Consider the following 17,957-nt stretch of genomic DNA (forward strand, 5'->3'; position numbering starts at 1 on the left):
TTCTTACTGATCTGCAAAAGATGACAAATTCTCTCCACTACTGTCCGTGTCTTTATTTCATTTCTGATAAATATTTCTCGGTATACAGAATTCCACATTAACAATTTTTTATTTCAGCACTGTAAACACACCATTCAATCGTGTTAAGTCTTCTAATGTGTCTAGAGAAAAGTCAGCTGACATTTGTATTGCTATTCCTGTATGTGGAATATGTTATTTTTATGCTTGCTTCTAAGTCATGCTCCAAAGTGCAGGTTTCTAGCACTTTGTGATGTAGACAGGTCTGGTTTTCTGCGTATCCTGAGCTTCACAGATATGTGGGTTGATATTTTTCATCACTTTTGTTAGGTCATTTTTTTGGTCTTCTCTTTAAAAAAATTCTGTCTCCTCTTCTGTAGAGATGCTGTCTAATTTTGTTCCACACATTTTGCATGCTTTGTGTTGACTTTTCTTTTTAACCTCTGCAATTCCACCCCATGTTTCAATTTGGAAACTTCCTTTTATCTACATTCAAGTGTATGGATTCTTTCCTCTGCTGATTTCAGTGTATTATTAAGTCTTTTTTAAATAAAATTTTCATCTCTTGATAGTTTTTAACTTCTAGCATATGATTCATTTTCTGTAGTTTCTATGTCTTTACTGAAATTCTGTCATTTCTTCATTCCTATTATCTTTACCTCTGGATCCTTAAGCATTTTTTATTGCCATCATGATTTTACTATAATCATTTTATTTTATTTTTAGCTTTTTTGGTAGCATTGGGTCTGAGCCCAGAAGTTCTCTACCACTAAGCTATACTCCCAATTCTTTTTATTTTGAGACAGGTGAGGCTAATCTTAAACTTGTGATTCTCCTGCCTCAGCCTTCCAAACTATTGGGATTATAGGTGTGTGCCACCAAACCTACTTACCAGATTGTTTTGTTAGGTTAAAAGTGATGGATTCTTGGTGCTGGGGATGTAGTCTATGATAGAGTGCTTACCTAGCATGTATGAGACCCTGGGTTCAATCTCTAGTACTATGAAAAAGAAAAAAAGTGATGGATTCTTGAGCCTTTCTATATCCTAATACTGCAAGAAGGCTCTATTTTTGCCCTAAAACTCTTTTGCAATAATTACTATTCTTGGGTAGTACTAGTACTATGCTTTTAAAATTATTTAGCCTTAAACATGTAAATGCAGTTTTCATTTAGTAGCACTATTAATAGTGTTATTTTCTAATTTAGTGCATAATCCTTAATAAAGAATTGCTTGCTGCATATTTGAAAACTCAAGTGCCCAAGATTTATTTTCATTTAAACACTAGTTGTAACAATTAAAAATTGGTCTCTACTTTTTTTTTTTTTTTTTTTGGTAAATGATCAGTCATTTCTTCTACTCTTAACTCTTCCTATCCTTGAACTCTACAGGACCCTCAATAGGGTAGGATGCAGGAGTATGTTGGTACATCTAAGTCTGTACACAGGAAATTCAGATGGTGATAGGGATTGATCTGAAAACTGCATTAAAGATGCAATTTATATTTCTGGAATGTGCTTCCTATTGTTTCCAGTCACATTTATCTTTAATTTGATTATTTTTTCCCTTTTTTTTTTTGTATTTTGTAGTTAAAAAGGTCTCTTTTGGTTTATGTCAAAGAAATGGTTTAAAATAATAATAATGTATAGCACTGGTCTTGACCCGGGATAATAAAGCTTGTCTCTATACCTCAAGTTCTGAAGTTCCAGAAAGTGTTAACTTATACTTCTTAATTAAAAACAAAACAGTATAGCATGAATACTATATGAATACTATATTTACTATGGTAAATCGAACTGTCCCATTTATTTGTTATTAAGGGTAAACAAACCTCAAAATATTAGTTTTGTCACTGGAAAAAATTATTTTAGAGATGATGCTCCTGGGATACTACCACAAGTAATGTAAAATAGCTTATTTGAACACCATTCCCCTGAATTCTGGTAGTACTGGCTTCTTATCAATAAAGTAATAAAGTTCTACTGAAACACACACACACACAAACAACAACTACAAAAAAACCCACCTCATAATGCAAAATTTAGAACATGCGTAAAAAATTCACCACAAATCACTAAAATAGATCATATATTGGATACCTATGAACTTCAAAAAATAAAACTTTTTTTTTTTTTTTTTGGTACAAGGGATGAACCCAGGGGCACTTAACCACCTCCACATCCTCAGCCATTTTAAAAATATTTTATTAGAGATAGGGTCTTGCTGAGTTGCTTAGGGCCTTGGTGAGTTGCTGAGGCTGGGTTTGAACTCATGATCCTCCTGCCTCAGCCTCCCAAGTCACTGGGATTACAGGTGTGTGCCACTGTTCCTGGCCAGAAAATAAAACTATTATATATAAAAAATGAACAAGCATATTTAGTAGAAAACCCTGAAATCAAGTAAAAAGGCATAAGTTATCAAGACCCTATCAAAAATACCAAGGCAGATTGTAAAAATAACCAGATAATGTCTAGAAAAAAAAAATGATACTGTCAAATTAAAATCTTAGTTTTGTCTTAAAAAGCAGATTGGATATAAATGAAGAGCTTATAAACTAGAAAATAGACTTGAGGAAATGATGGAAATGAACTAGAAGGAGACAGTTCATAAATATAAAATTGGGGTTAAAATACATGAAGAATAGAATAACATCTACCCATAGGAATTCAATAAGGACAGAATAGGTATAATGTGGGAAGGCAAAATTTGAAAAGATAATAGCTAAGGAATTTCCAGAATTGATGAAAAACATGATTCCTGATTTAGTAATGTATCCTAAACATAATGCTAGATATGCACACATTTTAGTGAAATTGCAGCACACTAAAGACAGAGATCTTGAAAGCAACTAGTGAAAAGAAATTACCTATAAACAAGGCAGCAGGCTTTTTAAAAAAAATAGCAAATAAACAATCTAGATGGCATAAAACAATATCTTCAAAGTTTTTAGAGATAAGAGCTGTCAACCTAGAATTCTAGATTAAAAATAAAAGAGTACAAAATAAAGAATTTTCAGACAAAATCTAAAGAACTTTCTTATCATTAAGGAACCACTGCTGAAAAAACAAACCAAGAGCTCTCATTAAGGTATATCTGGATATTTGAAGAACATATTTGCTTTTACAATGACTAGGGATCATGGAAAAGATGGAAGCTACAAAGACAGTCCTATATAACAAATAATTACCCAATCCAAATTATATTAGTAGTCCACTGAGAAACCTGGGGGGGGTGGGAAGGAGGGTGATTAGCAACATCAACAACAAACCATATATCACGTGGGTAAAATGTCAAATACCAAAACCAAAATAAATAAATAAATAATAAAAATAAATTTGGGGGTATAAAACTGAAATAATTAATACATTAGAAACAGCGTAATTAAAATTAAAGTTTTTCAAACTCTGTGATCATAAGGGAGGATTACAAAACTATTACAGTTTTGGTCTAAAACTGAATGGGTAGTAACAACATAAACATAGACAAACTGAAAATAAAAAGAGGGAAAAAGATAATAACAAGCCAAACAAAAACAAAAACAAAAACAAACCTTCCTTCAAACACATTTATAAACACTGACCACCTCCCTGTATCATGTATCAAAAGAAAATCTGTCATATAGAACACGTTCTCTAACAATGTTATAATTCTGCAATTCAATTTTAAAATGGTAAGAAGATAACCAATTACACCCATAACTTTGGGTTATAAAAAAAATCTACTTTTAATCATTAAAAGGTTATAGTTATAATAATAAAAACAACATCATCTTGATTACTTGATTAACATATCCTACCGATATAATACGATCTCCTTTTCTGAGCTCTCCACTTAGATCAGCAGGTCCTCCAGCCAATATGAAAGAAATAAATATTCCTTCTCCATCTTCACCTCCTACAATGTTGAAACCAAGGCCTGTTGAGCCACGATGAAGAACAACTTTTCTAGGTTCCCTAAAAATCAAAAAATTAAATTAAATTAAATAACTTGGAAATTTAATTTAGAATCTGGCATTCTATTGGTGAGAACTTCCTACTGATAACTTTGGTATTATGTTATCAAAGTATTAAAAAAGCTAGTTGAAAAACAAAGGATTTTTCAAAACTGTGAGATAAAGAGATTCTTCTAAGCCTTAAGTAATCAAAAGAAAAAAAATCTAATTTCATCAAAAGCTCAAAACTTCTATTAAAAAGCAAGCAAACATGCTGGGTGTGGTGGTACATGCCTATAATCTCAACAGTTTGAGAGGCTGAGGCAGAAGGATCACAGGTTTGCAGTCTCAGTAACTTAGTGAGGTTCTAAGCAACTTAGTGAGACTCTGTCGGAAAGAAGGAAGGTAGGAAGGAAAGAAGGAAGGAAGGAAGGAAGGAAAGAAGGAAGGAAGGAGAGAAGGAAGGAAGGATAGAAGGAATGAGTAGGTTGGTAGGAAAGAAGGGGAAGGGGGAAACGGGAAGGTGAAAGGGGAAATGGGAAGGTGAAAGGGAAGGGAAGGGAAGAAAGAAAAAGGGCTGGGAATGTGGCTCAGTGCTTAAAGCACCCTTGGATTAAAGCCCTGGTACAAATAAAACAAACAAAAACCCCACAAAAAAACAAAAACAAAAGGAAAAAATATGAAATCAAAACAATAAAGAAAAAAGAATTTGAAATTAACAAAAAAGTTGCATGCACTTGACTGCCTCTGAGGCAGTGTTGTAAAAAGCAGCTATTTCTTTTTCTTGATGGAGGTAGGCCTTCTTCGTAGTTCCAAAGGAATGAATAATGAATAACCTAATCTGGTTATTGCAATCTTACTTCTTTTTACTAAAAGGAGGGTGTGACTCCCTTCTGACCTGAGGAATAAAAAGGAAAATTTCCGAAAGAAAGACAGACCTTAACAAGAATGAACCACATTTTGCTACCTTCTGCCTCTTCTTAAAAAACTCCACAAAAAGGAATGAACTATTAATAAAACCCTTCTACTTGTTTAGATATATTATAAACATAAAGGTAAAACTAAGAATATGCCAGAAACATACAGGCCTAAGGTTGCTACACCAATCTTGGAATTGCCTCTCGGAGTTTTTATATGAAATATTTTTTAAATTTGGTGTGCTGGTGTATACTTGCAGTCCCAGCTATTTGGAAGGTTGAGGAGTTAGAATCACTTAAACCCACAGGTTTGAGACCAGTCAGGCAACATAGGGAGACCTTGTCTCCAAAAACAAAACAAAACAAAACAAAACAAGCAAAAAACTTTTAGTGTAAGCCATGATTTGTGATTTTTAAAAATTTATTACTGTTTTTTGTCAGCTCTAAGTAAGATGCATTTTATCTGCCCCCCTCATTATTCCCTGCACATGTTAATATAGCTTACCATTGATAATTTTTCAAAATTGTTGGCACCCAGACACAATGATGTGAAAACTATTCACATCTTCTGGTAAGACCATGAAAGTGCCAACAGCAAATTACTTTAATATTTGATGAAATACAAAATATCATTTGAGATTATTCTTAAATATGTGATATTTGGTAAACATTTTAAAAATTTAATGATTTTCTAAAACATTGCAAGAAGTAATTAGTCACAAAAGCCTTAATAAATAAATCTCTTCAAAAAATAAATTTAAGGGTTCTTCCTTATAATACAGAATAGTAATCAAATCTCCTTAAATACTTAATACTGCTCAAAACTGAAAATAGTATTTTCTAGACATATATTAAGTGTTCATCATTATTCGATTTTGCTAGCTCACTTAAAGGATTCATAAAATTATTTGTTAAAAACAGTAAAACTAGCTGGGAGTGGTAGAAGATTGTGAGTTCAAAGCTAGTATAAGCAACTTAATAAGGCCCTAAACTCAGTGAGACTCTGTCCCTAAATAAAATATATAAAAGGGGACTGGGGATGTGGTTCAGTGGTTAAGTGTCCCTGGGTTCAATCCCTGTTACAAAAAAAAAGGGTAAAACTAAACAAAAATTGTTTGGGGAAATATTATATATATGTGTGTACATATATATTTTATAAAATATATATTATATGTAATAAAATACATATACACATATGAAGGAAAAAGATAATAAAATTTAGGAAAACAATAACTTAGAGGGGCAGTATAGGAGAAGCAGGGTAGGATCAGGGGCACAGATAAGTTTCAGTATATTGTTGATATTTTATTTCCTATGTTAAATAATGGATTCATGGTTTGGAGCTCCTATTTTAAAACAAGTATGAATTATAATTTTACATTAGCAAATAATAATTTAAAAATAGCCTGCTGAAACCCAACAGTAGTTCTAGAGGAATACACATTCTGATTTTTGAATAATATGAGCACTTGAAAAGATGCTTAACACCGTAAGTCATTAGGAAAATGTAAATTAGGAAAACGTAAATTTCATATCTACCAGGATGACAATAACAAAACTAGACCAAGTAACAAGTGTCAGTAAGACGTGAAAAAACTGAAATACTCACAAATTATTTATGGGAACATAAAATAGGTTGGTGGTTCCTTAAAAAGGTAACATTAAAAAAAAAGAAAATTCCACCCAGGTAGCCTAAGTAACTAAAAGCAGGGATTTGAACAAATACTTGTTATCATAATTCACAATAGCTAAAAAGTGGAAATAATCCAAGTCACCAACAATGGGTAGATAAACAAAATGTAACTCTATATTTATCTAGCTATATTTATCTAATATCTATACATCTAATTGTATGTATATTTCATATATGTAACATACATACAATGGAATGGAATATTAAACAAAAAAAGAAATGAAGTTCTGATACATGTCACAAAATGAATAAATTTTGAAAAATTATATTAAGTCAAATAAGAAAGTCACAAAAGGACAGATATTGTATGGTCCTACTTACGTGAATTACCTGAATTAGACAAATACAGAAAGATAGAAAATAGATATTACCAGGAGCTGGAAGGACAATGGGATGGAACTGCTTAAAGGTTATAGACTATCCAAGATGATGGAAAAGGTTTTGGAAATAGCTAATGGGGACGGTTGTACCAAACTGTGAATGTAATTAACTGTACACTTGAAAATGGTTAAAATGTTAAATCTACATGCTATATTTATTTTATCACAATTAAAAAATGATGTAACATACCCTAATTCATTGAGTTGCACATTTTAAATGCATGAAATTTATGGTATGTAAATTACATCTTAATAAAACTTAACAAATGAGCTTTAGAAACATTAATTGTCTGTATGCTGTAATTTTATGGGGGGGCGGGGGTTGGTTTGGTAATTTGAGATATCTTCTGAAAGACTGCTTAGGCAAAAATTGTGGAGAATTTATGTTTGGGCAAGATTTTCATACTTCATTATCTGGGCAAAAGGAATGATAAAATGCACACTATTTTAAGACATATCTAATAGTCAATCAACTGATTTTTGCAGAAAAGAATGGTAATTGTTAGATGTGTGTGAAATACTTCAAAGTCTAATACAACATGGTACAACACATATGCAGTGAAGAAGGATGGGGACAGCAATAAAGGTGAAAATATAACTTTTAGATTTTAGTTTTGCAAAATATCTAAAGAGACTGAAGACTAGATAAACCTATAAATAGGCACTATTAGCAAATAACAAATAGCCATGAATCACTCTATAGGAACACTGCTTGAAGACTAAAAGCCTTGAATATTTATATCACAAGTAAAAACACTATTCTTTCTGCTAATTTTCATTCCAAACACAATTACTAAGGCACCTATTTTGTTCCCAACAAGACAAACACTCCTATCTGTCCTTGATGCGAGTACTGCCTAAGAAGTTAGGAGTCTGACAAGAAAAATTACAATTATTACAAATACAGAATTTCAAAAATAATAATGCTAACAATAATGTAACTAATGAAAATTTGAGAACAGATATTAACTGGCATATACATAATGAAAAATGCTATAACTGTAAATTATAAAGCAAACTGTAATAGTATCTTTATACTACTTAAAATAACAGAGCTAAAATATTTTTTCACTGACTCTTTTCCTCCTCCTTAGAATTCTTTGGCACTAAAAAGACTTACAAAGTTCAATGTAGTTAGTAATGTTAGATGAAAAAAACTTTAGATGTCAGTCAGGCTATCAAACAAAGCAAATACCACTTGTTGAATTCTGAACATAAATCAATTGTCCTAATACTTTAAGACATATATTAGATAAGAAATATATGAAAAGTTAGTATAAAATATGCACAAGTATATTCCCAACTTACATTTATTTCAAAAGACAATTTGCCAAACCTTAAAATGGGAACAGTAACTTATAATACAAAATATTTTTATATTTCATGATCTGCAATGAAAAAAAATCTTCAATGAACCCTCCAATAGAACAAAAAAATTAAAGTTTAAGTTCATCAATATTCAAGGATATTTTTAGTCCTAAAAATTGTGGCTGATTAAAATTCCATTTAAAAATGATTTTTATAAGATAAATGTTAACTTACTTACCTAGTAATTTCATCATCTCCAAGCATTGCTTTAGAAACTGGTGAGTATCTGGCTGGTGATGCTGGTGTCTGGCCCAAGTAGGAAGATGGGCTAACATGATTATCAACAGGCTGAGCAGAAGCTTCAAAACAAAGACAGTGAAAATTACATCAAAAATGAAAGAAGCCACCTAATATCTCACATATGAATTTAAAAGTATAATTCATATTCACTAAGTTGTATACCAGAATTTGGGACAGAAGACATATTAGCTAAAAAAAACCCCAGACAAGCATGGTTTCCAGGTAAAAACCAGCTTAGATATTCAGATTAATAAAACAGATTTACTCCATTACATTTTTTTTTGAAAATACAACTAAAAAGAAGTTTTATTTTATTTGTACAATGAATCTGAGAGGTCATTTAGAAGAATGTCATCAAAAAGACTACAATGAGTAAATCTTAAGTATAATAACTTTTTCTGAGAAGTCATTATGCAGACTGCTATTTTAAAAAGTATACATACTCAAAATTTGTGAGTAAAGAAACCAGAATCTTAAAAATAGATTAAAAAAATTTAAAAAAGCCTATGCTCTTGCACAAGCTCCAGTCAACTCTATCTTGTTTTTATTTTTATGGTACCGAGGATTGAACTCAGGGGCACTCAACCACTGAGCCACGTCCCCAGCCCTATTTTGTATTTTATTTGATGGATCAGCATATAGCCCTAACACAAGAGATATCCATCAAACCTTTACAATCACCAGCCTTTTAATGGCCAAGGTTTATGACTCTGGACTCTAAATTCCTTGGCCGTATTATCATGTTTGGATGGAACCAAAAACAATGACACAACTGGACAAAAAATTCCATCAAATGGCCAAGCCAGAAAATTTCATCAAATGGCCAAACCACCCTTTCCCTGCTGTATCTAGACTGCCCCATCAGTCAATGAATCCTTTCTGGAGCAATTAATCTCACACCTAACGCACAGATAGGAGGCACTAAAAATTAATGTTCCTATCAAATGGATGATAGCCCAAAGAAAAATTATGTGAAACATTACTTTTTATATCCAAAATCTATGTAAAAAGTCCTCCACAGAACTTCAAAACAAGGGAGTCAGATTCATTATCTTTAGCTACCAAGAACACCAAGATTCGGGAGAATAAAAAAAAAGCAGAACAACTTGAAGTTAAAGTGGGAAAGATTGGAGGTCAAATAGGTTTAACAAAGCCCACCAGCAGAAGAGGATGTTAAGTTAAAAATAAAAAGATTTGCAAAAGTATGAGCATTTTAATGTCAGCAGGGAAATAATGTTCTCTGTTATATCCAATGAGTTTTTTAAAAATACATGTATTACATATATATATATATATATATATATATATATATATATATATATATATATATATATATTTTTAGTTGTCAATGGACCTTTTATTTTATTTATTTATATGTGGTGCTGAGGACTGAACCAGTGCGCCTCACACATGCCAGGAAAGTACTTTACCATTGAGCTATAATCCCAGCCCAATGGAACTTTTTTCATTCCTATTTTATACAATATTTTGGCTATTCTTCATACTTTGATTACCTTATTTTGGTTACACCATTGATCATGCCTCTATATCTCTTATGGTTCAGAGAACTTTTACAACCTTCCTTCTCATTATTTCCTTTACCATTCTTCCTAAAAATATTATCTATCTAGTAAATCAACTGTTTTCCAGTTTTGACATCTGCTTATTTACATGGTTGTCTTTGCCAAAAACACCCTCCCTCCCAACCTCTTGACAATCCCCATAAAAACAAACAAAACCAAATGTGATCTAGTTCTCTTTTCTGCCAAGATAACAAGTGATATAAAATCTGAATAGTCTTATATTTATAAAATTAGTTGGATTCAGAACTAAAAATTTTTCCAAAAAGAAAATTCCAGGGCTGGGGATGTGGCTCAAGCGGTAGCATGCTTGCCTGGCATGTGTGCAGCCCGGGTTCGATCCTCAGCACCACATACAAACAAAGATGTTGTGTCCGCTGAAAACTTAAAAAAAAAATATTAAAATTCTCTCTCTCTCTTAGAAAGAAAGAAAGAAAGAAAGAAAGAAAGAAAGAAAGAAAGAAAGAAAGAAAGAAAGAAAGAAAGAAAGAAAGAAAGAAAATTCCAGGTCAAGACAGATGATTTCACTGATAAATCCAACCAACCAACCATTTAGAGATGAAATAAAGCCAATTTTGCAAACAGTTTCAGGGGATAAAGGAACAAAGTATATATGCTTTTCAATTCATTTTTACACCAGCATAACCATGATACCAAACCTGAAAATGTAAGAAAAATTTCAGAACACTGTGTTCACAGTTATGAACATGGATGCATGATCCTCAACAAATGTGAGCAGGATAAGCCTAATGATATATAAAATATAGACTGTATGGGTTTATTTAAAAAATGGAAAGTTGGTTTAACATTAGAGCATCAACTAATTTATCACACTAACAGAATAAAGGAGAAAAATCATCTCAGCAAATACAGAATTGACGACATGTAACATTCACAAGATAAAAACTCTCCATAAATCAGGAATAAAAGTGAACTTTCTTAATATGATAAAGGGTATCTCAAAAGACTTACTGGTAACACCATATGCAATGGTGAAATTATGTTTTCCCCTACAATTTGAGAACATGACAATTATATGCATTATCATAATTTCTATTCAACATTAAACTAGAGGTCTTATCAGAGCATCAAAAAAAAAAAGATGAATAGTTAAAGATGGGAAAGAAAGCAGGTAAAGTCCCATCATTTTATTTGTTATTACACAGTACTTTATAGTCATACAGACATTCCAAAACAATCTATAAATTAGAATTTTTATTTTATTTTTTAATTTTTTCCTTTAATTTTTATTGTTGGTTGTTCATAACATTACATAGTTCTTGACATATCATATTTCACACTTTGATTCAAGTGGGTTATGAACTCCCATTTTTACCCCGTATACAGATTGCAGCATCACATCAGTTACACATCCACTGTTTTACATATTGCTATACTAGTGTCTGTTGTATTCTGCTGCCTTTCCTATCCTCTACTATCCCCCATCCCCTCCCCTCCCATCTTCTCTCTCTACCCCATCTACTGTAATTCATTCTCCCCCCCTTTTCCCCCTTTCCCCTCACTTTCTCTTGTATGTAAGGTCCACCCGCCTGTTTTGGTACCAGTACCATGCTGTTTTTGTTACTATTGCTCTGTAGTATAGTTTGAGGTCTGGTATCGCTACACTGCCTGATTCACACTTCCTGCTTAGCATTGTTTTTGCTATTCTGGGTCTTTTATTTTTCCATATGAATTTCATAATTGCTTTATCTATTTCTACAAGAAATGCCGTTGGGATTTTGATTGGTATTGCATTAAACCTATAGAGAACTTTTGGTAATATCGCCATTTAAATTTAGAATTTTTAACAGGATTGTTAATCACATAATCAATGTACAAAGTCATATATATATATATATATTTTTTTTTAGTTAAAAATATGTAAAAGTATTTTAAACTGGATGTGGTGGTGCATGCCTGTAATCCCAGTGGCTCAAGAAGCTGAAGTAGGAGGATCGCAAGTTCAAAGCTAGCCTCCTCAACTTAACAAGGCCCTAAGTTATTTAGCGAGATCCTGTCTTAAAATAAAAGGGCTGGGGATGTTACTCAGTGGTTAAGCACCACTAGGCTCAATCCCTGGTTTAAAAAAAAGTATCATAAAAATAACATCCAAAACATCAAATACCCTCATCTAAACCTAACAAAGGATTTATAAAATCCCTACTATACTACAAAACACTGCTGAGAAATAAGGACCTATATAATTCAGACAGAAGTACTTGTAGATTAGATGAAAGACTCAATTTTATTTTTCCTAAATTGATCTATACATTTCTAAATTCTAAAATCATTAAGGAAATTAAAATTATTCCTAACATAATCATGTGTGTGTGTGTGTGTTTTGCTGGGGACTAAAACCAGGGCCTTGCATGTGCAAAGCACGACTGAGCCACATCCCCAGCCCTACTAAACATAATCTTTAAAAAATTTGAAAGATTTATATTACTAGAAATCAACATTTATTATATAGTTATAATAAAGGGAGTGTGATATTGGTGGAAGAAGAAATAGATCAATAAAAAATAGGTCTAGAAACATAATATATTGTGACTTAAGATATAATAAAAGCACCAATGCAACTCAGAGCCCAAAGGTGATCTTTTTAATAAAGGATGCTGGATCATTCAGATATCTGTATGAAAAAAAATCTCATGTTATTTGTAACAAATAAAATAAAAATGAATCAAATCTAAATGTCTGAATAAAACTTCTAAAGTCTTCTCATGACCTTGGGACAGAGAAAGATTCCAATGAATTACTAAAAGCAGGAATCAGGAAAGAGAAGATTGATAAATTGACTTGATTAAAATTAAGAAATTTTATCCACCAAAAAGGAAACAGAAACACAAACTGGGTGAACATATTTGCAATAGATATAATTGATTAGAGTTTCTTTTTGAATACATAACACTTCCTTCAAATTAATAAGAAAAAAACAGTCAAAACTAATTAAAGCATAGAAAGAAATCAACAGGGCTGGAGATGTAGCTCAGTGTCAAGAGTGCTTGCCTAGCATGTGTGAGACTCTGGGTTCAATTCTCAGCACCACATAGAAATAAATAAAACACAGATCCATTGATAATGAAAAAAATTTAAAAGTAGGAAAGAATTCAACAGACACTACAGATGACAGTCAAAACAATATGCACAAGGAGTAGTGCTAAATACCATTAGTCACTGGGAATAATCAGAATTAAATAAATAATAAATAAATTATATGTATCATAGTACATATTCATAATATCTATAACTAAAAAGACTTGACTATACCAAATATTGGTGAAGATGTAGAAAACTGCAATATAAACTGTTTCCAAACTTGGGAAACTGTTTTAACAGTATTGATTGAAGACAAAATAAATGTCTGTGATATAACACAGCAATCTCCCTCCAAAGGAAATGTGTACATATGTCCAATAATATTTAAAAATGTCCACTGCAGCTATATTCAGACCCAATGGTAAAATGGAAAATTTTTTGTATATTCATAAAACAGAATAATTTATAGCAATAAAAACCAAAACACTTGATTGAAAATAACCTTTGAGTAAAAGCCATTAGAAACAAGAGTACAAGCTATACAAAACATTTAAGAACAAGCAGATCTAAATATCTGCATGTAATGCATGCATCCATAGACATATATATATCTCACTAAAAAGAGGCAGAATTATTGTCCGAGATTCAAGTGTTACCTCTGGAGTGGGAATACTGATTAAGGGGCTTGACAACTGAGCAAGGCCCTAAGCAACTTAGTAAGACTCTTTCTCAAAAAATAAATAGGCTGGGCATGGTGGCCCATGCCTGTAATTCCAACAGCTCAGGAGGTTGAGGCAGGAGGATCAAGAGTTTAAAGGCAAGCCTCAGCAATGGTGAGACCCTGTCTCTAAATAAAATACAAAATAGATGTGGCTCAATGGCCGAGTGCCCCTGAGTTCAATCCCTGTATCAAAAAAATAAATAAAAACAAACAAACAAACAAATAAATAAATACATGAAGCTGGGAATGTAGCTCAGTAGTAAAGTGTTCCTGGGTTCAATAACCAGTAATAAAAGAAGAAAAAAAAAAAAGAAGGGGCTTGAGCCTTCTGGGGTGCTATAAATATTTAATAAGATGGTTACAAAGGTACAGGCATTATGCAAAAACTATCATTAAGCTGAAGTCTGAAAAAATGTGTCCCTTTCCAAATGTCAAGTTTTTCTTCATTTAAAAATTAAATGAAAAAAGTACTGACAGATAATTCAAATTATACCTAACATAATAATTTGGGAATGGATAAGACAAGAGTCTGGTTGAAGAAGTGTTGAGATTTTACCAATTAAGAAGGAAGGGTCAAAAGACTAGAAGATACGTGTAAGAAAATGAGTATCATTACAAACTATGGATAAATGGAAATATAAGTTCATGGATAGAAAATCCCAATATGATAAAGATGTCAGTTCTCTCTAACAAAAATCTTACATGCAATTTGATTATTTTATACATTGTATATATGTTCCGAATTATCACATAATACCCCATCTGTTATGGTTTGATCTGGAATGTCCACTAAAAGCTCATATGTTGAAAACGTGGTCTCCAATGCAGCAAGATTGAGAAGCAGGGTTTTAGGGAAGGAATGAATCATGGAATGAATCATGAGGGCTCCAGAGAGCTGAACAGACTATCTAGTTGGAGAAAGAAGGTCACTAGTGTGTGCCTGGAAGGGTTTATTTTTTCCTGCCCATCTCCTCTGCTTCTAGGTTGCCATGAGCTGAAAAGCTTTCCTCTGCCACATCCTTCTATCATGATGCTTCTGCCTAGGAGCTGGCTAACTGAACCTCTGAAACCATGAGTCAAAATAAATCTTTCCTCCACTAAGTTGATCCTATCAGGTATTTTGCTCAGAGTTGAGGAAAAGTTAGCTAATAGGCAATATATATTATATCCAATTATTGTGCATTAAAAATATAAAAGATCTTATAGAACCAACATTATAATTAAGTGAAAATAAAAGCTAACGTAGTAGCAAAACCATTCTTATTACCAAAAGTTATTCCCACCTAAGTAAAAAACAAGGAAAGTCGACATCCCCTACCAAGTAATGGTGTAGTTTTAATCTGCATTTCTCTTATTATGAGTAGTCTAAGTACCATTTCTTAAATAAAAGGACTTTCAGTACTCCTAGTTCTCTATTTGGGTATATTTCTTTCCTTTTTTAATATGAAGAAGTTCTTTACATAGTAGGAAAATTGTGATATTAAATTTTAAAAAGGAGCAATATTTGGATTTATCTTGACTGTCTCTCTTTACTCGTATGAGATAAAGAACATTATAGCAGAAAGAAAACTTCAGACCAATATCTCTAATGAATATAGATGCAAAAATCCTCAATAAAATCTTGGCAAATCAGATGCAAAAACATATCAAAAAGATGAAGTGGGATTCATTCCTGGGATACAAGGTTGGTTCAACATATGGAAATCAATAAATGTAATTCATCACATCAATAGACTTAAAGATAAGAACCACATGATCATCTAGAAAGATGCAGAAAATACAAAATACAGCACCCCTTTATGTTCAAAACACTAGAAAAACTAGGGATAACAGGAACTTATCTCAACATTGTAAAAGCTATCTATGCTAAGGCTCAGGCCAACCTCATTCTAAACAGAAAAACCGAAGGCATTCCCTTTAAAATCTGGAACAAGACAGGGATGCCCTCTCTCACCACTTCTATTCAACATAGTTCTTGAAACACTGGCCAGAGCAATCAGACAGATGAAAGAAATTAAAGGAATAACTATAGGAAAAGAACAACTTAAACTTGCACTATTTGCTGATGATATGATTCTATACCTAGAAGACCCAAAAAACTCTACCAAGAAACTTCTAGAACTAGTAAATGAATTCAGCAAAGTAGGATATGGGTAGGATATAAAATCAACACCCATAAATCAAAGGCATTCCTGTATATCAGTGACAAATCCTCTGAAAAGGAAATGAGGAAAACTACCCCATTGACAATATCCTCAAAAAAAAAAAAAAAAAAAAAAAACAACTTTGGAATCAACATAACAAAAGACCAAAAGACGTGAAAGATCTATACAATGAAAACTACAGAATGCTAAAGAAAGAAATTAAAGAAGACCTTCGAAGATGGAAAGATCTACCTTGCTCATGAATAGGCAGAATTAATATTATTAAAATGACCATATTACCAAAAGCATTATACAGATTCAATGCAATTCCAATCAAAACCCAAAGGAATTCCTCACAAAAATAGAAAAAGCAATTATGAAATTCATCTGGAAAAATAAGAGACCCAGAATAGCTAAAGCAATTCTAAGCAGGAAGAGTGAAACAGGTGGCATCACTATAACAGATCTTAAACTGTACTACAGAGCAACAGTAACAAAAACAGCAAGGTACTGGCACCAAAACAGGCTGGTGGGCCAATGGTACAGGATAGAGGACACAGAGACTAAACCACAAAACTACAACTACCTCATATTACACAAAAGTGCTAAAAGCATGCACTGGAGAAAGGATAGCATCTTCAACAAATGGTGCTGGGAAAACTGGAAATCCATATGCAACAAAATGAAATTGAATCCCTATCTCTCACCATGCACAAAAATTAACTCAAAATGCATCAAGGATCTAGGAATTAAACCGGAGACTCTGCGTCTAATAGAAGAAAAAGTAGGCCCTAATCTCCATCACGTTGGACTAGGCCCCAATTTCCTTAATAAGACACCTAGAGCACAAGAATTAAAACCAAGAATCAACAAATGGGATGAATTCAAACTAAAAAGTTTTTTTCTCAGCAAGAGAAATAATATGTGATGTAAATAGGGAGCCTACATCCTGGGAACAACTTTTTACCCCTCACACATCAGATAGAGCTCTAATCTCTAGGGTATCAAAGAACTCAAAAAACTAAACACCAAAAAACAAACAAACAAACAAACAAACAACCCAATCAACAAATGGGGTAAGGACCTGAACAGACACTTCTCAGAAGAGGATATACAATCAATCAACAAATGCAATCAGAGAAATGAAAACTAAAACTACTCTAAGATACCATCTTACTCCAGTAAGAATGGCAGCCATGATGAAGACAAACAACAATAAATGCTGGCGAGGATGCGGAGAAAAAGGAACACTCATACACTGCTGGTGGGACTACGAATTGGTGCAGCCAATTTGGAAAGCAGTATGAAAATTCCTTGGAAAACTGGGAATGGAACCACCATTTGACCCAGCTATTCCTCTTCTCGGACTATAGCAAAAAGACTTAAAAACAGCATAACACAGGGACACAGCCACATCAATGTTTACAGCAGCACAATTCACAATAGCTAGACTGTGGAGCCAATCCAGATGCCCTTCAATGGATGAATGGATTTTAAAAATGTGGCATATATATACAGTGGAATATTACTCAGTATTAAAAAATAATAAGATCATGACATTTGCAGGGAAATGAATGGCATTAGAGCAGATTATGCTAAGTGAAGTTAGCCAATCTCCAAAAAACAAATGCCAAATGTCTTCTCTGATATAAGGGGGGTGCCTCAAAATGGGGAAGAGAGGAAGAGCATGGGAAGAAGATTACCTCTACATAGGGAAGAGGGGTGAGAGGGAAAGGGAGGGAGAAAGGGAATTGCATGGATGGTGGAAGGAGACCCTCATTGTTATACAAAATACATGTATGAAGATGTGAGGGGGAAAAAAAAGAATAGCGTTACCCTAGATTAGGGAGAGAGAAGTGGTGGGAGGGGAGGGGAGGGGAGGGATTGGGGAGATAGGAAGGATAGTAGAATGAAACAGACATTATTAT

At 32.9% G+C, this 17,957-nt stretch overlaps 1 protein-coding gene across 7 annotated transcripts in view; it reads right to left on the bottom strand.

Moving 5' to 3' along the window:
- The window catches only part of Dlg1 (discs large MAGUK scaffold protein 1), a 263,303-nt gene that overhangs the window by 68,934 nt on the left and 176,412 nt on the right, over positions 1-17,957 (bottom strand). For all 7 annotated transcript variants that reach the window (XM_026379198.2, XM_026379203.2, XM_026379202.2 and 4 more), the window contains 2 exons: positions 8,484-8,604; positions 3,813-3,969 (listed from right to left, as the gene is read on the bottom strand). In XM_026379198.2, the coding sequence (XP_026234983.1) occupies positions 3,813-3,969; positions 8,484-8,604 (278 nt within the window). The remainder of the gene's footprint in view (positions 1-3,812; positions 3,970-8,483; positions 8,605-17,957) is intronic.

The sequence above is a fragment of the Urocitellus parryii genome, chromosome 2, assembly GCF_045843805.1.
Source record: "Urocitellus parryii isolate mUroPar1 chromosome 2, mUroPar1.hap1, whole genome shotgun sequence".
In the NCBI taxonomy this organism is placed as follows: Eukaryota; Metazoa; Chordata; class Mammalia; order Rodentia; family Sciuridae; genus Urocitellus; species Urocitellus parryii.